The sequence below is a fragment of the Panthera tigris genome, chromosome B4 (genome assembly GCF_018350195.1).
Source record: "Panthera tigris isolate Pti1 chromosome B4, P.tigris_Pti1_mat1.1, whole genome shotgun sequence".
NCBI classification, from domain to species: Eukaryota; Metazoa; Chordata; class Mammalia; order Carnivora; family Felidae; genus Panthera; species Panthera tigris.
In genome coordinates this window covers 123,164,969-123,189,456 of record NC_056666.1, presented here as the reverse complement: position 1 = coordinate 123,189,456, position 24,488 = coordinate 123,164,969, and the positions used below count along the sequence as shown (strand labels likewise).

The following is a 24,488-nucleotide window of genomic DNA, read 5'->3' as shown; positions in this document are numbered from 1 at the left end:
TCACATTGATTAAAACACACAGAAATTATACTGATCTTAATATGGCAGATTTAGGGTAGGGCCCAGGAATCTTAGTTTTAGCAGGAGTCCCAAATGGCCTGATTCGTTCTAATGCGGGTATGCCCAAGCACCACACAGAATTTCTTGTGGAGTGCCAATGCAGGCAATGCACTGTGAATTCTTGGCCAAATCCAAAGTCTGGAAGTCTACTGATGGTAAGCTACCATCAGTTGCTTACCTTTGTAGTTTTACCAAATAGGAAGCCTACAGTCAAGATTTTTAGAAACCTAATACTTCTATACATTTAGAAACAGATTTTCATTCCTGATCTAATTGAGTAATTGGTACCAAACCAGCTCTCTGGACAAAACACCAGACAACAGGCAGTGCTGTAATTCCCTAACAAAGAGAAACAAACAAGGTGAGCCTTAATAGGCCTGGCTTTCCATCTGGAAGCATCTGCAAGACCCTGGTGCAGTAGGAGGAAGGAGCCCAGAGAGAACACAGACATCTCCAGGACTCGAAGAGACAGAGTGGAGGCTGGGGAGGGAGAGGCGGCTGGGATTTGGGGGGTCAAATTCCCAAGAGGCAGCCACCCCGAGGAAGAGCTGTCCCCTCATCTCTGGCTGAATACCAAGCTGTGCACACCTAGAGGGCAGGGCTCCATGAAGCCAGAGAAGACACAACACCAGACAGAGAGCTGGAAGCTGACCACCACCAGAACCCACTCAGGGCTGGGAGATGCTCCAGTTCTCACTAACCAGAGTCAAGAGGCTTCTCTGAGCAATCAGTAGAGACCCTAGAAAGCCACATCTAAAAACAGGGTTGGGGCGCCTGGGTGGCTCAGTCGGTTGGGCGTCCGACTTCAGCTCAGGTCATGATCTCACGGTCCGTGAGTTTGAGCCCTGCGTCGGGCTCTGTGATTCTGTGTCTCCCTTGCTCTCTGCCGCTCCCCCACTCATGCTCTCTCTTGCTCTCTCTCTCTCTCTCTCTCTCTCTCTGTCTCAAGAAAATAAACATTAAAAAAACTTAAAATAAATAATATAAAATAAAAATAAAATAAAATAAAATAAAATAAAATAAAATAAAATAAAATAAAATAAAATAAAAATAGGGCTAAGCATTACTAGCGCCAGAATAAAAGCTACTCTAAACCACCCTAACAAAGCGTAAAAACAAGTTTCCAAAGGATCAAATGATGCACAAGGACATTAACGGTCTACCACAAAAACAAAAACAAAAACAAAACTCAGTACTCTTTAGAGGAAGACAACAAAGCACAGATTCAAAGTGCTAAATAAACAAAAAAACCTGTCAACCTAGAACTTCCTTCCATGAAGAAAGCAAAATAAAGACATTTCAAAGAAAAGCTAAGAGACTTTGTCACCAGCAGACCTCTACTACCAAAAAATGTTAAAGGAAGTTCCTCCAGCTCAGGGAAACGTAACAAAGGGAGAACACATTTTCCTACCATCACCTGCCTGCTGCTCGCCACCCAGGGCGAGCCCCTCCTTCCTCCTCCATAACTCCTCCTTCTGCCAGGCTGGGCTTTGGATCCCATCCCCTCGCCTTCTCATTTCACACATCACCTGAACCCACACCTTTTGATTCTTCACCTTGCCTTTTCCATTGGTTCTTGCTCCTTAGCATTTAAAAGGGCTCACACTGCATTTATCCTAAAACAATCCTCCCTCAATCTTAGGATCACCTCTACCACCACCGTCTCATCCTCTTTACAGGCACAATCTTAAGCTGTCAGTACTCATCATCTATTTTTATCCCTCATTTCACTGCAATCTGGCTTCCATCCCCGCCAGGCCAACGAAGCACCTCTCCTGGGGTTCATCAGGGACTCACCGGCCACCAAACCCAGAGGGCACCTTGCGGTTTTCCCCGCGCACAGCCTTCTGTAGCCCTCGTCGTCGACCTCACCTCCCTTTTGACAACTCCTTCTTTCCTCTTCCTGTCCCGTGAGAATGACAGTGCCCACATCCCTGTCTTGTGGCCGCCCCCCACCACGGCACCAGGCATGCTGGGATGCTCATCTGCCTGGGCTGACGGGCTGGCTGGCGGAGCCCCCGGAAGGCGGGCCGTGCAGCCCAGCCACCTGCTCTACTTACTCAGTGTGCCGCACGAATGCCGCCGCTGAGGCCAGAAGGTGCCCACCCCCAGCGCTCCCCCCGGACACCCTCGCATCACACATCTCATTTAGCCCGCCTCTCCCTTTCGGGCAGATGAATCCACTATCTCCCCAGCCACCGTGTCCCTCCTCAACTACACGCCAGTAAGACCTAACGAACACCTCTTCCCGGATGGCACGTCAACCTCACCGTGTCCAAGACTGAACCCTTAATCCGGCTCCAAGACTGAACCCTTAATCCGGCTCCTTGGTGAATGCCATTACCAGGCCATACATCCGGAATTAATGCTTAATTCTTCTGTCTCCATTGCTGCTGCTAAGTAATCAGTTATGAGGTCTGATTCCACTCCTCTGTCAAATCTCATCTTTGTGTTAACACTGACACTTAGTTCCTGTCTTTATAATTCTGACTGAACTCCTCTGAGACTTTTGCTAGTTTCCAAAACATAGAGTGCCTTCACCTCCCTGTGAAGACCTTTTGTGTAGACCACACATTATATACTCTTGCCCTATTAGATGTTAGGGGCCCAGGGCTTGCTTTGACTGGGGACACATGTACAGAAGTGGGATGTGTCATTTCTGAAAATCCTGAGCACCAACACACGCATTTTTACATGTCCTTCCCCTCTGCCACTTAGCCAAAAATGCCCCGGGAAGGGGCTGCTTTCATCAGTGGGGCCTGGAGCAAAGCGGCATAGGAGTGGGGTCACAGCTGATCCACGATGCCCACAGAGCACCGGTGAGGAACAGACTCAAATCATCACCCAAACTGTCCATCCGTATTGCCCAGTCACGAAAACATAAAAAGGCTTTGTGTTCAGTTAATCAAATTTAGAAACATATTTGGCTGAGTATAATTAAGATTGCGATCCAAACCTTTTTGGCCACACCAAGCAAGCTAGAGGGAAACACGGGTATGTTTCTAGCCTCCCCTACATACAGGCCAAGCTTTTGCAGCCACACTAAGCGTCTAGTAAGACTGGAGGCCATGGCTTAGGTGAGTCCCCAGGGGATGCAAGACTCACAGAGTGCCCGTATCCTTGTTGGCACACCTGGACAAACCTTTTGGTCAGCTACCCTTTGATTCCTGAGAAATAACCGCCTTCCTGGTTTTTAATACAAAGAGGAAAAAGTACAAGAAATCAAGGCCACTTTCACTTATGCAAGTCAAAGCAATAACAATCAGCACCAAAACTACCTCTGAATAAAAGGAGAAAATACTTTTATGTACAGAAGGAACATTACTGAGAAAATCCTTGGTTCATTTCACTCTTAAAGCAGTGACAAAGCCTTTTTACTTCCTGCATCAGCACCTTATCATCATCAGCACCTTAAAAAATGTAGACCCAATGGACAGTATTTTAAAACATTACAAAAATGAAGCCAGGAGAAAATATGAATGATTCACATTTAAAAAAAATAAGACACTCATCTGTTAGCAAAGATACGTAAAAGTCTTTGAAAGTTTACGAGCTTAAGTTTTATTTCTCAGGAATTATTTTAGAAATAGAACTGGTAGATTTGGATAGAAAACTAAGCCCATCGGGAGCACCTGGGTGGCTCAAGTCCGTTAAGAATCCAAGTCTTGGTTTCGGTTCAGGTCATGATCTCATGGGGTTCATGGGTTCGAGCTGCACACTGACAGCACAGGGCCTGCTTGGGATTCTTCCTCTCCCTCTCTCTCCTGCCCCTCCCCTGCTCACACGCTCTCTCTAAATAAATAAGTAAAATAAACTTAAAAAAAAAAAAAAACTAAACCCATCAAAAATGCAAGATTTTTAAAAAAAGAGCTCCTAGTTATTTTTCTTGTACCAATAACATGCTAATGGTAAAGCATGTGCCACTGCTGATTGGTCTTGATGAGAAAACTAATGAGGTCAATTTCTTACAAGATTTTATTTGTACATAGCTGTTTTAAGAATTTTCGTGTGGAAGTTCCTCAAAAAATTAAAAACAGCCCTACCCTATGACCCAGCAATAGCACTGCTAGGAATTTATCCAAGGGATACAGGAGTGCTGATGCATAGGGGCACTTGTACCCCAATGTTTATAGCGGCACTTTCAACAATAGCCAAATTGTGGAAAGAGCCTAAATGTCCATCAACTGATGAATGGATAAAGAAATTGTGGTTTATATACACAATGGAATACTACGTGGCAATGAGAAAGAATGAAATATGGCCTTTTGTAGCAACGTGGATGGAACTGGAGAGTGTGATGCTAAGTGAAATAAGCCATACAGAGAAAGACAGATACCATATGGTTTCACTCTTATGTGGATCCTGAGAAACTTAACAGAAACCCATGGGGGAGGGGAAGGAAAAAAAAAAAAAAGAGAGAGATTAGAGTGGGAGAGAGACAAAGCATAAGAGACTGTTAAAAACTGAGAACAAACTGAGGGTTGATGGGGGGTGGGAGGGAGGGCAGGGTGGGTGATGGGTATTGAGGAGGGCACCTTTTGGGATGAGCACTGGGTGTTGTATGGAAACCAATTTGACAATAAATTTCATATGTTGAAGAAAAAAATAAAATAAAAGGAAAAAAAAAAGAATTTTCATAAAACACATACTTTAAAAATGAGCATGGAGGCTGCCTCTTCATGCTTTTCTAACCCAACACAAAGAGCACTTACAAAGGTCAAGGGCTGCTGTACCTCATTCTGGTCTGCCACTACCTCCCAGCCTCACAAGACCCTCCACTCTAGGCCACAATTATGTTGCTAATTAAAACTTCCGATGTTCGGCACTAAGATTCACTTAAAAACATTTCACAGGGGTCTTTTCTAACGTTCTCTCCTCTCGAGCTATTACTTTTCCCCTACGGATAAACTTGGTTAGCTGAAATTACTCCTCTAAGTGATGTGCCATCAGTTTCCTATTCAATTACTGCTGCTCAGAAGTCCGGAATAAATTATCACCGCCCTACCTTCACACTGAATAGCACTAATGCGTTACTGATTCTCCAAGCGTTACAACCCCCCCCCACCCCCCCACCCCCGCCACCTGTACTGACACCACAGTCCTCAAAACAAGAGTACTCTCTTCTCCTTTTATAGCAATTCCTCAACTGACGAATCTGTCTGCTTTTCTAAGTAATTACTCCTCAGAACCAAAGATCACTCAGTTGCCCAGGTTATTTTATCAAAACGGTATGAAGACCACTCGAGTGATTCGCTCCGCAAACAACGCACAGCCGGCCAGGGGAGCTGTGGCTGGTTCTGAACACTTGAGAACAGTGCTCAGACCAGTTTTTAAATTATTACTTCTAATCCATCCCGTGGACTAACATTTGTGAAATTCAATAAAAATGTATTAGAAAATGAAATTTAAAAGGCATGTAAAATTAAAAGCCAAGATCGGATACTGTCAAATAGGTCTTAAAGTTTCTAACCCTTCCTTTTCCATTTCCATCCATACCTCATGTGGACTAGTAACAAACATTCCAGGGGCATTTTGTGTGCCACCTCCCTACAGCATGAGGCTGGACGTGAAAAAAACCAATGGGTCCAGTAGCATATCCAATTACTGCCCAAGCTAGACCCACCATTTAACACGGAGAAAAAGAGTCCCTAAAAATTCCCTACAAATCAAATTTCACTTTCCCTTGATCAAGAAGCTTTAAAAAGTATTTCCAGGGGCGTGTGGGCGGCTCAGTCAGTTAAGCGGCCCACTTCGGCTCGGGTCATGATCTCGTGGTCCGTGAGTTCGAGCCCCACGTCGGGCTCTGTGCTGACAGCTCAGAGCCTGGAGCCTGTTTCAGATTCTGTGTCTCCCTCTCTCTGACCTTCCCTCGTTCATGCTCTGTCTCTCTCTGTCTCAAAAATAAATAAACGTTAAAAAAAAAAAGTTTAAAAAAAAGTTAAAAAAAAAAAAGTATTTCCATAGTCAAGGGTCAGAACATTTTGGTTTTTCAAAATCTGGTTTCATACGGAGGGGTATAAAAAAAAAAAATGTACAACTCAGCAGCAAAAAATCCAATAACCCAATTAAGTAATAGGTAGATCTGAACAGAGATTTTCCCAAAGACATCCAAATGGCCACGAAAAGATATTCCACATCACTCATCATCAGGGAAATGCAAAGCAAAACCACAATGAGATACCACCTGACACCAGTCAGAATGGCTAGTCTCGAAAAGTAAAGAGTAAGTGTTGGTGAGGATGCTGAGAAAAGGGAGCCCTTGTGCATTGTCGGGGGGAATACAAGTTAGCTGCAGCCACTATGGAAAACAACACGGAGGTTCCTCAAAAATTAAAAACAAAACTACGAATGTGATTCAGGAATGCCACTACTGGGTATATATTCCCCCCAAAAAACACTAATTTGAAAAGATATCTGCACCCCCATATTCCCTGCAGCATAATAGCTAAGATACGGAAACAACCTAAATGCCCATCAATGGATAAAGAAAATGTGGTGTGTGTTACATACACACACACACACACACTAGCCAGCCATAAAAAAGAATGAAACCTTGCCACTTACGCACAACGATATGCATGGCCTCAAGAACATTATGCTAAGTGAGATGAGTCAGACAGAGAAAAACACAAACTGTAGCAGCTCTCTTACATGCGGAATCTAGAAAACAAACAAACAAAACAACAGGGGCGCCTAGGTGGCTCAATCAGTCGAGCATCTGACTCTTGACTTCGACTCATGATCCCAGGGTCGTGGGATCAAGTCCCATGTTGGGCTCCAGACTCAGCGTGGAGCCTGCTTAAGATCCTGTTTCTCTTTGTCTGTCTGTCTCTCTCCCTCACTCATGGGCACTCTCTCTCAAAAAACAAAAACAAACAACATAAAACACAAGCTCACAGAGAAAACAGAATGATGGTTGCAAGAGGCGGGTGTAGGGGGTGGGAGAAATGGGTGAATTATTTTGTTCTTGTTGTTGTTTTTAGTTTACATACGTTTCTTTTTAAGATTTTATTTTTAAGTGATCTCTGCATCTAATGTAGGGCTCAAACTCACAATCCCCAAGATCAAGAGTCATGTGCTCTACCGACTGAGGCAGCAGGCGCTCCTAAATAAATTTTTTAACAAATCACCAGAGAACCTTTTTCTTTCTTTCTTTTTACGTTTTTATTTATTCATTTACGAAATCTCTATCCCCCATGTGGGGCTTGAACTCACGACCCCGAGAGCCAGAGGCACATGCTCTTCTGACTGAGCTAGTCAAGCGCCCCAGAGAGGAGCGCTTTCAAACTATGCATCCCTGCCCAGCACACCCTGCAACCCCCTTAGAAAATACTGTGGGGGCACTTGGGTGGCTCAGTCGGTGAAGCGTCCACCTCCTGACGCCGGCTCAAGTCATGAACTCACAGTGCGTGAGATCTCTCATGCTCGCTCTCTCAAAATAAATAAAGAAACATTTAAAAGGAAAACACTGTAACGATCACCTTGACTGAAGCCACATCTTCTATAACGAAATACCACCAATACCAGTACCGGGTGCAGGAACTCTCCCAAACACTTTCCGCACAGCACTGCTCATCAGCCCTAGGACTTAGACGTCACACCTCTGTTTTAGTTAACACAGAGACTAAGGTGCCTGAAAAGCTGGGTGCTGTGGCCAGGTTCACGGAGATCTTGCTGAGACTACAATCCAGCTGTGTGTGTCTCCACCACACTCTTGTGGCCACTTTTTAAATTCCGTGTCAAATGCCATAGAAGGGGCCTACGGGTGGAGTATCATTCACACAGCGGCGGGCGCCTGGGGAGCCAGACTGCCTGGGTGAGAATCCTGGTTGTGCCACTTCCAAGCTGGAGAGCCGTGGGCAAGTTATTCAGCCCCTCTGTCCCCAGGGTCCTCCCTCATCTGTCAAATGGAGATACTACCGCTCCCCGCCGCCCACCCCCTCCCCGGGGAATTCGCGTAAGCACTTCCGCAGAGAGCACAGTGCCTGACACACAGGACATCAGTGCCACAGCCAGCGTGACTCCCCCGGACCCTGCTTTCTCTGCTACTGCTCCCCACTTCACTCCCACACCCTCCCCCTCCCACTTCAGGGAAGCCCACCTCCTAGTTCTCTCTCAAATTCTCAAATCCACCAGGGCCTCTCGATGTCCACTGCCGCCACCCCCCCCTGCCCCGCCCGCCCCAGTTCAGGCCGGCACCACATCCTTACTTCCGCATGTGCCTGCTCTGGCCCACGAGGTCCCGTGCCACAGCGTGGCCAGGGATTTCTCCTCACGGCACGTCTGATCACGGCACTCCTGCCCCATCCAACCTTCTCTCGGCTGAACACAAAGGCCCCAGGATAAAGCCCAAACACCCCGCCTCGGTTTACAAGGACACCGACCTTCCTACCTCCTTTCCTAGCATAGTTTCTTCACCTCTCTCTGGGCTCTCCAAGCTCCAGCAGTGCTGAGGGCCTTCCAGCTGCGTGAAGAAACACGCTCCCTCCCAGAGGCCCTGTATTTACTATTCCCTCTGACTGGCTCTCTCCCAGCACGTTTTACTTGTCTCAGACGAGAACTCCCTCCTCCAGACACCACTTTGGATTTCCCTGATCGGGACCTGTCACGCTCCACTGCATCTGGCCCTGGACTCAGCTGCCTCCTGCTCTTTCTTGATCTCATCCTAAATCCCTGCTGTATCCCCAAGCGCCCAGCACAGCGCTACACACAGAACCGCACAACAAACATGTTCACGGAGTGAGACAGCTCCCAATTTTTCTCTCATTCATCAACCACCAGCTTGGAAAAACAAATTTTTTTAAGCCCCGTCAAAGCAGTGAAACTTTCAGTCTGCAAGCTTCACAGTCATACGGGAACTGACTGATGGAGATGCACAGCAGCAGAGACTTACAAAGGTCCCCGGATGTGCCAGGTGTATCCAGGAGGAGAGGCCTTTGGTTGGCTCCGGGAAGCCCTAACTCTTTGGCGCATCTCCCCGCCTGGCCGGCGGTCAACTCGCCCGACACCACCCCGCTGGCCGCTGCCTGTGCGGACAGTGGGAGTCCGTCTTTTAACCAGCCCACCGACAGCTAAGTTCAGGTTTAAAAAGTTAGACGCTCACATACGCAAGTTGAGAAGTCTCTTCATCCATGTCAGAGATGGCTGCTGTCGTTTGTAAGTATGGTGGCCTGACTTCTGAAGTTGTAAGTATACTCACTGCTGTGGGTTAAGTCCTCCAGAAAGATACACTCGAGCCCTCCCCCGGGTGCCTGTTAACAGGATCTTATTTGAATAAGGTCAGGCTGGATTCGGGTGGGCCCTAATCCAATGACTGATGTCCTTCTAATAAGGGGAATCCAGACACAGACATGCAGGAGGTGAGGCCACGCACAGGAAGACGGAAGCCGGGATGCAGGAGCGAGCCAAGGAAGGCCCAGGACTGCCAGCGACCACCACGAGCTGGAAGAGGCCAGGCAAGAGTCTTCTCGAGGGCCGTGGGAGGGAGTATGGCCCTGTCGACGTTTGATTTCGGACCTCCAGCCTCCAGGACTAAGCGAGAATCAAGTTCTGTTGTGGTAGGCCACCCGGTGTGTGGCACTTCGTCACATAAGCCCTAGACGAGTGGAGTTCGTACACTAATGTTCTCACTAAAAGAGTTTTTGAAAAAAATGAGGCTAGTTGGTTCCCTCCCTAGGCAGAGACAGCCTTGGTCATTACACAGAACAAAAGACATACTCACCGTACATTCTTTAAGAGCTTCAATCTAGACTCTTTTCAATTTGGGGTCACATTTTTAAAAGTTTAGTTTTATTTCACAAAAAGAGTAGTTTTCTGTGAATAACGCCCTGGTCACTAGACCTGTTCATACTGTGTGCTTTCACCCTAGCCAGGTGCATATGAACACAGAGGAAGACACTGCCCCTGACCACAGGAAAGGCAAAGCCAAAGGAAACCAAAACCCTCCCTCTTCCAGGTCGTAAAGCCGACATTTCACACGCTCAGCAAAGACTTCAGTTGTTCAAGGGCGAAAAGAACAGACCAACCAGTTAACGAGCTCCTGGATGAAATCAGGCAGGAACGTGCACACCTGTGTGCGTGTGAGCACACGTATGCCCTGGAAACCACGGGGGGGGGGGGGGGGGGGCGCGCCAGGTAACGGCTACAATTTTCAAGTCCGTATCCTAAGCTGGACTCATATGAGCTACCTCCCCCCAACCTTCACCAGTCTCCAAAGGAGACACATTTGTGGTTGATGAGCCCTACGTGGCAGTAAGCAGCACACCATTCAACCCTGGCATGACCCCAGACGAGCATGAAGAAACACGGACACCCACAGGCCCAGAGCGGTCAACTTCCAGTTCTACTGTCTGCTTCATCTTTCAAAAGCATCACTTTCGGGGCGCCTAGGTGGCTCAGTCGATTAAGCGTCCGACTTCGGCTCAGGTCATGATCTCACAGTTCATGAGTTCGAGCCCTGCGTCAGGATCTGTGCCGACAGCTCGGAGCCTGGAGCCTGCTTCAGACTCTGTCTCCCTTTCTCTCTGCCCCTCCCGGCTTGTGCTCGCTCTCTCAAAAATAATAAACATTAAAAATTAAAAAATAAATAAATAAAAGCATCACTTTCAAATCTCATCCTTTGACACCAAAAGCTAAAGAGGCAGACAACATCCTTTAGCCTCGGGATGGCTCTGGGACACCTAGAACTGAAGCTCTTTCCGGGTATGAATGGCACCAGTCGCTGCCAGCCATGAAAATAACTGAGGAGACGCGATAAAAGGTTGAATCTCTGTAAATAAATCCCCACCATCATTCCTACCATTTAATAGCACGCTACCACTATCTAGTTCCCATCAGGAACGAAAAATATTTGGAAAAGGAAAAATGGTTTCTAGACCCAAGGCTTTTTTGAGGTACCCAATCACGAGCCGAACTGTAAGGATGCACGGAAGTAGCTGCACTGTAGCAGAAAGACCCCAGCTTCAGTTCAGAGTGCTACACCCGCCACTTGCCAGCCAGGCGACGGGCACTTTTAAACAGAGCTGTCGACACACAGGTGACCCACCTCTGCACAGACGGGGTGGATCCCGATGGTACTATCCAGCTGCATTTTGGTCAGTCCACACTTGAGTGCAGCTGCAAAGCCTTGCGTAACCTCTCCAGCATTTGGACCCAGTACGTGGAAGCCGACAACACGTTCCTAAGATATAAAATAAAGGAAGACGGTCACACTGATTCTTTCCCCCTTAACAGACTAGCATATTAACCCTGTGTGTTCTAAAACCCTGTTCAGAAATGATCAAAGACTTATATTTACAGTTGCCAAAAGCGATTTGGGCTGAAGATACTCCAACATGGGCCAACAGAGTGTGGTGGTTACATCAAGCAAGAAGGAACAGACAAGAGCCGGCCTCGAGCGATGAGGGGGAAAATCATTAAAAGCCAACACGTATGCAACTCCATAAGCACCAAAATGTTCGGGAAAATGTTTTCAAAGGGGCAGATGTGTCCTCATCTCCTTTATTTGGTTGTCTCCAGGCTCCAGATAGACTATCTATGATAGCTGGAATGTTTAAAAGCAGCCACCATTTAGGGGCTCCTGGCTGGCTCAGTCAGTGGAGCATGCGACTCTTGATCTTAGGGTTGGGAGTTCAAGCCCCATGCTGGGTGTAGGGATTACTTAAAATTAAAAAATAAATAAATAAATAAAATCTAAAAAAAATTAAATAAAGAAAAGCAGTCATTTAAATTTAAAAATCATTTTAACTAAGGCTTTGGGGGTAGACAGCACAGTTAGACTTAAGATGCTTCCAATCTGAAAACATTTCTGAAACCAATAGAGAAATGTTTGGCAATTCTGAAATACCTATATGGAAATTACTTTGAATAAACTCTATATCCCAGACTCTGGCTACCTCTGCCAAGGGCAGAGAAATCTGATGCATCCTAATGTTCAGATTTTCATGACTGAGCTATATTATCTAGTCCAATCTCCTCATCACAGATGAAGCAACTCAGGCTGTGGGGTGCAGAGCCTTATCTAAGGTTCAATCGCTGTCTGGAAAATAGTTGCCAAAGTATGGTAACATAGTCCACGATGGACTCTCACATTATTCATCCTGCCAATCAGGGGTTTAGTGTATGGATAAAGCACAAAACACACTGCACTGAAAATAAACTAGATTTGCATCTGATAATATGAGTAGATCTCAAAAAAAGAGATATATCAAAGTTGCAGGCTTGTCTTTTTAGCTGAGGATACCATTCTTAATTAAACCACAATGCATAATATTTAACAGGGAGCAAACATAAAACCGTGAACAGGGGAGACACTCCAGGACGGTGTTGCCTCTGGGGCAAGGAGTGAGGAGTACAGGATCGAGAAGGAATACAAAAGATTACACAGGCATAGGATAATGCTTAATAGCATGGGATCAACACTGCCTGGGACTGAGTTCCATTGCCATTAACTAGGCAAGTAGCCTGAGCACACTTACTTAACTTGCATGCGCTTCAGTTTCTTCATCAATAAAACAGGAATAACAACAACACATACTGCACAGGACTGTGTAAGAATTAATTAAGTGAAACCATGTAGATTTCTAAGAAGTACAGGGTACATAGTAAGTGCTCAATAAACATTTCCTCTGTCATGGTTTCCCTCTTTCAAGAGGGAAACATTACTGAATCTGGGTGGTAGGTACTTGCCCTATCTTTCTGTAAATGTTAAAGATTTTATATTTAAAAAAAGAGAATAGCATACAAAAAGAAGCAAAGCCTAGCAGATAATAAATACTGGAAAAACCAAGCACATGTAGACACTGTGAAATGACTGACTCAAAGCGAATAAAGCATATGTCCCAAGCATGGTCAAGTTCTAGAAGCATGCTTTTGTTTAAGACTGCTCATGACAGGGCGCCTGGGTGGCTCAGTCGGTTGAGCAACTCTTGGTTTCGGCTCAGGTCATGACGTCACGGTTTATGATTTTGAGCCTACACCATCAGCACGAAGCATTGCTTGGGATTCTCTCCCATTCTTGCTGCCCTTCCCCCACTCACACGCATTCGCATGTTCTATCAAAATAAATACAGTTAAAAAAAACCAAAAGATTGCTCATGACCAAAGAACAATGACAAGTATTCATCTTTTCTAATACTATCTTTGCCAATGAAAATAGCTGAGACTAAGACCACCCTACTTATGGCCTCGACTATTTTAATTAATTGGGCTCATTAATAGTGCAAACTACTCTTTATATCATATTTTAAAAGTGTTACTTGAACAAATGACACAACAGTGAAAAAAAAGGCCAAAGAACTACAGGGGCGCCTGGGTGGCTCAGTCAGTTAAGCGTCCGACTTCAGCTCAGGTCACGGTCTCACGGCTCATGGGTTCGAGCCCTGCATCAGACTCTGTGCTGACAGCTCAGAGCCTGGAGCCTGCTTCGGATTCTGTGTCTCCCTGTCTCTCTCTCTACCTCCCTGGCTCATGCTCGCACTCTGTCTCTGTCAAAAATAAATAAACTTAAAAAAAAAAAAAAAAGAAAAAACACCAAAGAACTACATACAGTTAAAACAAATTTGCTTGGTTTGAAGGAAAATGTGGAGGTTCAATTGACTGCTACACGCAACTGAACCAGCTCTTGCTAGAGGCAGAGATTGGACTGCCAGCAAGAACATCAGTTTCCCCTTCTGTCCACAGTAGCATGATAGCTAACGTATATGCTCATACAAATACTTTTAATAAAACTTCTGTCTGCAAAGAAAAAACTGCATGAAAGTGTTCTTTACATCAACTGTGTCTCAGTACATTCATTTATTAAATGCATCTAGGATGAGCTTTTTTGTAAAGGATCCAGGCTTTCCTGTACTACTGTCTGGAGTAGTTTCTAAACAGGACACATGGTTTAATTATATTCAAATCTCAAAATAAGAAAAGTATGAGTTTATTGGGCTTTTAACTATGGATTCTTTAGCACCATTTACATTTTTACTCAGGACTTTTTTTTAAAAGGTAAGATCCCAACGAAGTTAGAAATACCGCTTCTCGAAAGATGTGTACATACATGTGTTATGAGTTACAATATAAAATGGGGACAGGGCGCCTGCGTGGCTCAGTCTGTTAAGTGGCCGACTTCAGCTCAGGTCATGATCTCGCGGTTTCTGAGTCCGAGCCTTGCATCGGCTCTGTGATGACAGCTTGGAGCCTGGAGCCTGCTTCGGATTCTTTGTCTCCGTCTCTCTCTGCCCCTCCCCCACTCGCACTCTGTGTCTCTCTCCCCTTCAAAAATAAATAAACATTAAAAAAAAAATTTTTTTTTAAAGGGGGGGTTGCCTGGGTGGCTCCGTGGGAAGGGCATGCAGCTCTTGACCTCAGGGTCACGAGTTCAAGCCCCATGTTAGGTGTAGAGATTACTTAAGTAAATAAGTATTTAATAAATAAATAAAATAAAATGGGGACAGCAGTCAAAAAAAGACTGACGGGGCACCTGGGTGGCTCAGTCGGTTGAGTGTCTGGCTCTTGGTTTCAGCTCAGGTCATGATCTCGTGGTTTGTGGAGCTCGAGTCCCCCATCAGGCCCTGTGCTGACAGCATGTGGCCCACTTGGGTTCTCTCTCTCTCTCTCTCTCTCTCTCTCTCTCTCTCTCTCCCTCTGCCCCTCCCCCTGCTCGCACTCTCTCTCTCTCTCAAAAAGAATTAAACTTAAAAAAAAAAAAAAGAAAAGAGAAGGACAAAAAAAGACCGAAAGCCAACAATTTACTCAATCATCGTGTAGGTGTGGAAACAAACCCTATGAGGTCAAGGAGTCCGCCACAGGCCTTCAGCTACTGGTTGACATGCAGCCGCAGGCAACAAAATCTGAAACCAGAACCCAATTAAGAGCTCTTCCTATTACACTTCTCTTATTAGTGCCAGCTGCTTAGGATACAAACCTGTGTAACTCCGTTTATATCTTCTCATTTTTAGACAGTGACTTCACTGCTTTCCTTTTATAAACACAAACATCAGTTCTCAAATCGTCTCTGCGATCTTTGCTCTGCAAGTTCTGCCTGCCTGCCTGCCTGCCTGCCTACCAAGGGCAGAGCCCTATGCCAGGGACACTGAGTGGAGATCAAGCGCATCACCATGACCCCTGCCCTCAGATAATGTCCACTCAGCTGGGGAGACCAACAGGTAAAGTACGAAAGGAATGCAATGTATATCATGGGATCCAAAGAGAACCACATAGTAAAAACAAAATGAAATTACTGGAGAAAGGATTAAATGAGGATTTCACTTACATTGTCTTTGATATTACAGATTATTTTTGCATAACACTTATTGTTATCTCTTGATGGAATCGTCCATTCCAATGGCCAAAAGTAACTATGGTAAACCTAAAAAGATACAAATACAATTGAGACCCATTACCATAAGAAACATGTTTGTCAAACACCAGGTGTGGTTTGAAAACACTGGAGGCTCTTTGATACTTACTTTCATTAAAGAATAAAATTCATGGAATAAACAGGAATTTGGTAGAAGGTAAATGACCTTAAACTTGTGGTTAAGCCTCTCTGCTATAAGCTCATCCCTTAATTACATCTCAACCTGAGAAGAATAAACCTTAAGTAACAATAACAACAAAGAGCAGACAAATGAGAGAAAGAAGCCAGGTAATTACTTTCTGTCTTCCATCAAAAAAAAAAAAGAAAGAAAAAAGAAAAGAAAAGAAAAAAAAAGAAAAGGAAAAAAAAACCCAACACTATCTTGTATAGAAATGACAACTTTGGGCAAGAAACAAGCAAGGTGCCAGGAACAATTAGAGCAATTATCTAGCTCCTTGCTTAATGCTTCCAAAGGCATTTCCTCCTTTGGCATTATTCACCAAAGGAAGGAGAGAAGAAGAGAGGGAGGAAGATGAGAAGGTGGAGGGACGCAGATATTTTTATTGATGTTCCATAAACTTAAGTCTGGGTGACTACAGGGATTTGTTTTCCTCCTCCAGCTGCTACCCTCAATTCAAAATATATATGGTTGGCTACCTCTTAAAAACTTACTGATTATGTAGCTATTCTAGTGTTCTTCAAGGTTGTAATGCAATGTGAATTTTTTTTTAATGTGGGTTACAAAACTGAATATAGTGTCATAGTATCACACCAATTATGCAGGGAAAAGATAATTAAAGAAATTACCCCAAATTGCTAGCAACTGCTGTGTTACAGACATTAGTCTATGGGTAACTGTTTGCTATTTCCATTTTCAAAATTTCAACTGAAATGTATTACTTTTATAACGAAAAATGCAAACTCTAATAAAATGAAAGCCAAAGCCTGTCAAGAAATATGAAATATACATTAAGAACCTCAAGTTTTAAGTATCTTTCAATAGAAATCTATCCTCAGAAAATAATCTAGAGAAATGGACAATGAATTATGAAGATGTTCATCATTCTATTTGTAATAGTGAAAAACTAGAAACAATGTAATAAAAGTATGGCTTAAATTATTGTATAGCATCCAAAAATGCAGAAGTCATTTTTTAAAATGCTGTTTTTAGGGACAAATGCTCATGACCTACCATTAAATGCACATAACTTTATCACACTTAAAAAAAAAAATTAAGGGGCACCTGGGTGGCTCAGTCGGTTAAGCATCCGACTTCGGCTCAGGTCATGATCTCGCGGTCCGTGAGTTCGAGCCCCGCATCGGGCTCTGTGCTCAGAGCCTGCAGCCTGTTTCGGATTCTGTGTCTCCCTCTCTCTCTGACCCTCCCCCGTTCATGCTCTGTCTCTCTCTGTCTCAAAAATAAATAAACGTAAAAAAAAAAAATTAAAAAAAAAAATTAAGACATATGTACCTACAATTATACATGCACACGTATATATACACTATATAAACACATAAATATTTTGAGAAACTAGAAGAAAATATGCCAAAATATTAATAGCAATGATCTCTTCTTGAATTAAAATTTCTTTATATTTTCCTAATTTTTCAAACTTCCTATGAGGATATACTATTTTTACAATCAGATGTTACTAACGTGATACTAATTAGATCAAGATATTACCACTGATGCATATAATAAGAAAAAGATTTAAGAGATTTAAAACAGACTTTTAAGGGGCGCCTGGGTGGCTTGGTCGGTTAAGCGTCCGACTTCGGCTCAGGTCATGATCTCACGGTCCGTGAGTTCGAGCCGCACGTTGGGCTCTGTGCTGACAGCTCAGAGCCTGGAGCCTGTTTCAGATTCTGTGTCTCCCTCTCTCTCTGCCCCGCCCCTGTTCATGCTCTGTCTCTCTCTGTCTCAAAAATAAATAAATGTTAAAAAAAAAATTTTTTTTTAAAAACCAGATTTTTATGTCATAAAATTTACTCTGATTTACAAATCTGGTCTTTTAGAAGGTTTTACTGGTAACTTTTTTCCTAAATGATTTAAAGCAGCAATCCCTTTGGGTAGCACTGTATACATACAAATAGCATATTTCTTGCGCATGTTCCTTGACTGGGGCAAAGTTACTAGAAGGTAATGATACAAAAATACCCAACTATTGTTATTAGAGTGGTAAAAATGTAGTTAATTTTTAGTTTTCTTCTTTGTATTTTCCTGTATTTTTCCTATTTCCAGCAATATTGTTTTAATAATAAAAAGAACTAGTTAAAGTGGTTTTAAAAAGTAGAAGGAAGGGCACCTGGGCGGCTCAATCGGTTAAGCGTCCAACTCTTGGTCTCGGCTCAGGTCATGACCTCACAATTCATGGGTTCAAGCCCCACATCGGCCCCTGCACTGAATGTGGAGCCTGTTTGGGATTCTCTCTCTCCCTCTCTCTGCCCCTTCCTCTGCTCTCTCTCTCAAAAATAAATTGAAAAAAAAAAAAGTAGCCAGTCTGGGTCAACTGACAGAATTGGAAAATGAAAGGTAGATCTTAACCTTCCTAAAAAGGGTAACTATACAGTGGTTACTTAAGAAAATACCCTGTTCACGGGAAGCACACACTGAAGAATTCAGGAGTAAAAAGGCATTTAACTTACTTACCAAACGTGGAGGAAAAAATAATACACACAGACACACAGAAATAAAGAAAGAATACTAAAAGTTTATATAAAATAAGTGGGCAAAATGTTGACAGCACAAGTCTGTATTCTAGGTCTTTGTGCTACTTTTCACGCTTTCTGGATGCTTGAAATTACTTTTAATTTTGAATAAAAAGTAGTAGTAGCTTAACAGAGGAGGGTGTAACTTACCTCAATGTTTTCTTCCCCAAATTTCTCCACAGCCTTCTCCTCAGAAAGACCACAAGCACCATACTCCAAAGGAGTAAACACAGTTGTCGGAACATTTTCATAGTCACACTGGTTCAAAACGAAGAAAAGAGTTACAACAGGAGAAATTGTAACCCAAAAAAGGGTGTATGGCAAAAAAGGTTCAAACTTAGGAGGGGAAAGCAGACTAATAAATTTCTACCAAAAGTATGGGAAGTCAGAAACCCAAATATCAGACCTACTATGCTGAGAACCATCAACTCATGTGATCATTTCAGGAAAGGTGTGAAACCTGGCAAGACCAGTCGTGCCTGCTCCGTCCGTCAACCAACCGATGTCAACAAGGACGCACTGCTTCTCCCTTTATCAAGCAGCCAAAAACAATACGAGTGCACCCGACGCTAAGAGTCTCATCTTGGTGACAGGAATTAATAGACTTCTTTTGGGAAATCAATTAGGTAACGCCTATTAAGAGCCATAAAAACATTCTTTAGCTTTGTGCCAAGAACCCCACTCTTAGCATTCTATAACAATAATTTACCGTCCAGAAAAAGCTACGTGTGTTAATGGAGCATTCTGCAGCACTCAACAGCGGCTGTCTCTTGGGATTAGCAAATCCCAAGGGCAAACAGGAAAGGGGTTCATACTCTCAGTGTATCATTATGCAGCCACTGAAGCGGTAACGAAGACTACAGAAACAGAAAAAGTTAGCGACAGTGTTTCCAAAGCATATTTTATGATGTTAACAGTGCAGATGACTAAAGGGTTCTGAAGTCAAACAAGTCTGTGAAGCGCTGGACTAAGCAAGCAAACAGGTTTTGCTACTACTGATTTCTCAGAGCCTCCAGTACACAGACGTGAATTGTGGAAAAGGTATTATGTAAGTGCCAAACACGTTTGTAAATGCTATTGGGTAAAAATCTACCAGTCACATTTGTACACAGAGGTGAGCCTCATAAGTAACATTCTGCATTTAAAATATTGGAAATTCAATTCTCAATTCTCATTCTTGAAAACAATAGTGTAAAAATCCTTAAAATGTGTCTCCCTCTATGGGGCGCCTGGGCAGCTCAGTCGGTTAAGCATCTGACTTCAGCTCAGGTCACGATCTTACGGTCCGTGGGTTCGAGCCCCGTGTCGGGCTCTGGGCTGATGGCTCAGAGCCTGGAGCCTGCTTCCTTCTGTGTCTCCCTCTCTCTCTGCCCCTCCCCCGTTCATGCTCTGTCTCTCTCTGTCTCAAAAATAAATAAGTGTTAAAAAAAAAAAAAACAATTAAAAAAAAATCTGTCTCCCTCTAGAAACAATAAATATAATTCTTTTTCTCTAAAAAGAGCATAAACCCTTGGAATTCTGAATCAAAATAAAGGTAGGGGCGCCTGGGTGGCTCAGTCAGTTGAGTGTCCAATTTCGGCTCAGGTCATAATCTCATGGTTCGGGTTCGTGAGTTCGAGCCCCGCATGAGGCTCTCTGCCATCAGCAAGGAGCCCGCTTCAGATCTTCTGTCCCCCCACCCTTCTCAAATAGAAACAAACTTAAAAAAAATAAAACAAAAGTGAAGGCAGACATCCACGTACAGCCATAATGGTATGCCAGGGACCAATTTACTTTCCTGCTGTCAACAACTAGACCACCAAACAGCAGGCGACAAACACTTCCAGACACGGGACGACAGGCAGTGCAGGACTGTGATCCTGACAGAAGGGAAACGAATGAGGCGAGCCTGGAGATTTCTCTAGTTTACTGCCCAGAGCGCTTCCTGAGGACTAGGTGCAACAAGAAGGAAACCAAACAGAGCACAGCGGTATCTCTGTTACGGAGGCTGGAAGCTGCAGGGCGGAGCCCCCGAGGGCAGAGCTGCACAAAAAGAACTCTTGACATCTGCAGAGATTTAGGCTGAGAACTGATCTGTAAATGTGTCGCAGGAGGGATTCAAGGGTGAGTAAAGAACCACCGGAGAGCAGTAAGCAGCAGGCCCCCAGAGCCTTATGGGACTGGAAATAGTTTCGGTTCCCTGAAGCCAAAGCAGAAAGGATTCATAAAGTAAGAGGAATGGGGTGGAGTTCTCCAAAAGGCATCAGTTTAGTGGCGGAACCAAATCAGCCCTAGATAAAAGGTGGTTATTGGCAGGCCCTAAAAAAGCTTTTAAAAGCAAGTTACAAAAGGATAAAACTAATTCCATGTAACTTCACAGGCTGCCAGAGCAAAATTGAACACCATATAAAGGAAATCAATAAAACCTGGCACCCAACAATGTAAAATGTTCAACGTACAATGTCCACATCCTTCCAAATTAACAAGACATGCAAAGGAGCAAGAACATGTGAGCCAATACCAAGAAACATCAATGAACAGAAAGAGACACTGAAAAATAGATGACAGAATTAATAGATGACATTAAATGAGCTACTATAAATATGTAGAAAACTGAGAAAAACAGGAACTTCCTGAGGAGAGAAAAGGAAAACATTTTAAATAAAACTAGTAGAGATGAAAAAACCCAGTTGAAGCGCAAATTACACAATACAGAATTAATAGCCTAAGAAGTGGAGAAATCAGCAGACTTGAACTTGATCAGGCTCTCTAAGAAAATAATGCACAGAAAGGCGGCGGGGGGGGGGGGGGAGAACATGAAAACAGCATCAGAGACCCATAGGATAATACTGAGTGAACCAACATTCATTAACTGGAGGCTGAGAGGAAAAAATAAAATAACTTGATGACAAAGGCAAACAGATAAATCCAAGAATCCTGACAAATCTTAAGCAGAATAAATATAAGAAAAAGCATGCCAAGACATACAATAATTTAGCAGTTAATTGCTAAAAATCACTGATAACAAAAAAAATCTAAAGAATAAAGATAAAAATGATAGCATACTTCTGTTCAGAATCTACGCAACCAGAAATAGTAGGCAAATTGTTAAAATATTTAAAGAAACACAGTAAGTCTAGAACTCAATATTCAGCAAAAATATCTCCCCCCCCCCCCAAATGGAAGTAAAATAAACAACAACAACAAAAACCACCACCAACAACAAAGAGGAGAAAAGGAATTCACTAGGAGCAGACACACACTAAATAACTGTGAAAGGAAATTCTTCAGGCAGAAAGAGGTGTATCAGATGGAAATCTGCATTCACATAAAAAGACCAGTTTCTTCCAGGTTCCAAAATGCAGTTTCCAATCGACTTAAATGACCGTTGTGGCCTAGCCTGGAAAATGCAATCCTCGTTTCTAACACTTTCATCTGGAAAGCGTACTGGGCAGTTTTCACAACAATCAACTTAATGAACTTTTGAAGATACGTGTACTGTAGCTGCTCCAGAGTTTCCACAGAAAATATTTTATATAAATAAAGATATATATATATATATATATATATATATATATCTTTTAAGAAGTCTCCACACCCAACACAGGGCTTGAACTCATGACTCTGAGATCAAGAGTTGCATGCTCTACCAAATGAGTCAGCCAGGTGACCATAAAATATTTTATATTTACTATAAAACTGAGTTAACTAATAAAGTAGCACCTTAATAATAAAGATGCTAATGTTTACTCTATAAATTTCAAGTGTTTGAGAGCAATTCTAAAAAGATCCAAGAGAAAACAACGGTTCACTCTGCTGAAGTGCCCATCACACTGTGCTTTAAAGTTTGTACGTGTATCTTACCATTGGGCTTTTTAAAAAAAAAAAAAAAAAAAAAAGGGCTTAGTGGAATATCTGTCATCCACAGGCTGACTCAGCTTTATAGTCTGTTCTCTATCAGTTTTTGAAATGATAAAAACTTTTTTTTCATTCCTTCATTTATGTTCCCTAAAGAATGGAATATTTAGTATTTAGTGGCAAATATTTTTAAGTTTTGAAAATGACGTTAATCATTATTAAGTGTTAAAAAGGTTCAGTTAAATTTTCCCGATGTATTTTCCACTTCATTTAGGAAAATTACACATTACAGAGGTGTTTGCAAATTGGTAGATTCTTTAAAAGTCTGGAGGCTGGGGTGCCTGGGTGGCTCAGTTGGTCGAGCATCCAACTTTTGGTTTCGCCTCAGGTCACGGTCTCCCAGCTTCGTGGGGTTGCCCTGCATCAGGCTCAGGGCTGACAGCGCAAAGCCTACTTGGGATTCTCCTTCTCTCCCTCTCTCTCTGCCTCTTCTCCACTTGTGCTCTGTATCTCTCAAAACAAATAAATTAAAAAAAAAAAAAAAGTAAGGAAACATCATTCCTATCCCATCCCCTATTCTTCTATAATCTATACTTTCCAAATCTTCTTTCTTAGGCAATAAATCATCATGAGTAAGACAGCAGTACTACAGGGGCGCCTGGGTGGCTCAGTTGGTTAAGTGTCCGACTTCGGCTCAGGTCATGATCTCACAGCTGATGAGTTTGAGCCCCGTGTCGGGCTCTGTGCTGACAGCTCAGAGCCTGGAACCTGGAGCCTGGAGCCTGCTTTGGATTCTGTGTCTCCCTCTCTCTCTGCTCCCCCCTCACTCATGCTCTGTCTCTATCAAAAAATAAATAAATGTAGGGGCGCCTGGGTGGCTCAGTCGGTTAAGCGTCCGACTTCGGCTCAGGTCGTGATCTCGCAGTCCGTGAGTTCGAGCCCCGCATCAGGCTCTGTGCTGACAGCTCAGAGCCTGGAGCCTGTTTCAGATTCTGTGTCTCCCTCTCTCCGACCCTCCCCCGTTCATGCTTTGTCTCTCTCTGTCTCAAAAATAAAGGTTAAAAATTAAAAAAAAAATTTTTTTAAATAAATAAATAAATAAATGTAAAAAAAAAAAAAAGAGAGAGACAGCAGTACTGGAGACTTCCATTTATGCTTTGGCTGCCTACCAGCCTTGTGACTTTGCACAGTTACCTAATCTCCCTGGACTGTGTCAGCAATCTCCATAGCTGCCCTGAGGCTGAATGAGACAATGCATACAAAGCACTTAGCACATTACCAGGCATGTCCCAAGTACTCAAACGTCACACTCTGTCTCCTTTCCTCTGAACGCTCTTGGGAAGCGATGAGGAATAGATGACAGCAATTTTGGAGGAAGGCACGAACACCCACAATTCAATCTGGGCTCTCTTCAAATCCCACAAGGGATTAAACTCAGCCAGGTGTTTATGTTAAGCTAAACTTTTCCATAGACAGCTGCTTCTTCGGGAGACAGGCAGGCATGGATTCCCTCACCTCTCTGATATGTGCTAACGTTCTCACACACATTGGGCGAAATTAAAGGAATTATGCAGTTGCTTAAAAAAAAATATGTGATTTCCCCCAATACATTTAACCTTGATACCTGCTGGCATTTCGACTTTATTTACTACACTGATGAACAGACCAGTAAGATTTCAAACTCAGAGACCTGAGCAGCACCTGTTGATCTTCCTATTTGGTCAAGCATCTGTCTTATTATTAGACTACAGATAAGGAAAAAAACAAAAAAGAGTCTTTTAATTTTAACTTACATTAAATTCTGACGTTGATAAAAGCTTCTGGCCCTCTCAGAAAACACCTGCTCTACCGAGCAGAGGACAGAATACAGCACCACACCCACACATGGAAGGCTGTCTATGTCCAAAGCGGGTGCAAACATTCAGGAAAGGTTTTGAAGAGTTTTGTGCTACTTTTAACTTAAAATTTATTTAGGAGTAGATTTTTGTAAGTGCTCCCTTTGGTTCTTGTTGGTATATAAAAATATCTCCACTTTAGGGAAACACAAAGACACAGGGTCAAGAGCAAATCAAATGCATTTCAAGCTATATCTGTAGATACGCTTTTCTCAGTTTACTGGTCAGTAACTGCGACAATGAACACAAAACAGGACTCACTCGAAGAAGCAGTTAAATGTACCCCAAACAGTAACATGAACCAGATGCTATACGTCCTGGATGATCAGACAATCTGGGATTCAAACTCTTTTTAGCCTCAATCCTGTCCATTTCAAAACATGAGGTCTTATTATACGATTATGCAAACTAACCCCAGGTGCGCTGGGAATGCTTGTCACAAATTTGACAAGCTGTATTCTTTGAGGTTTCTGTTTCCGAAACCAACATAAATCAACCCATGATGATTATGTGCAAGAAAAATGGGTAGCGACTAAATTATTTACAATCTATGCTCCTGGAATCCTTTCAAAAAATTAATTAGGGAGGGAATGTTGGTAATGAGGAAGGCCATGCATGTATGAAGGCAGGGACTAACACAG

General features: G+C 43.3%; 1 protein-coding gene across 3 annotated transcripts in view; it reads right to left on the bottom strand.

Annotated features, from left to right (window-relative positions):
• The window catches only part of TXNRD1 (thioredoxin reductase 1), a 94,764-nt gene that overhangs the window by 2,982 nt on the left and 67,294 nt on the right, over nt 1–24,488 (bottom strand). For all 3 annotated transcript variants that reach the window (XM_007096468.3, XM_007096470.3, XM_042993065.1), the window contains 3 exons: nt 18,266–18,373; nt 15,320–15,415; nt 11,105–11,239 (listed from right to left, as the gene is read on the bottom strand). In XM_007096468.3, the coding sequence (XP_007096530.3) occupies nt 11,105–11,239; nt 15,320–15,415; nt 18,266–18,373 (339 nt within the window). The remainder of the gene's footprint in view (nt 1–11,104; nt 11,240–15,319; nt 15,416–18,265; nt 18,374–24,488) is intronic.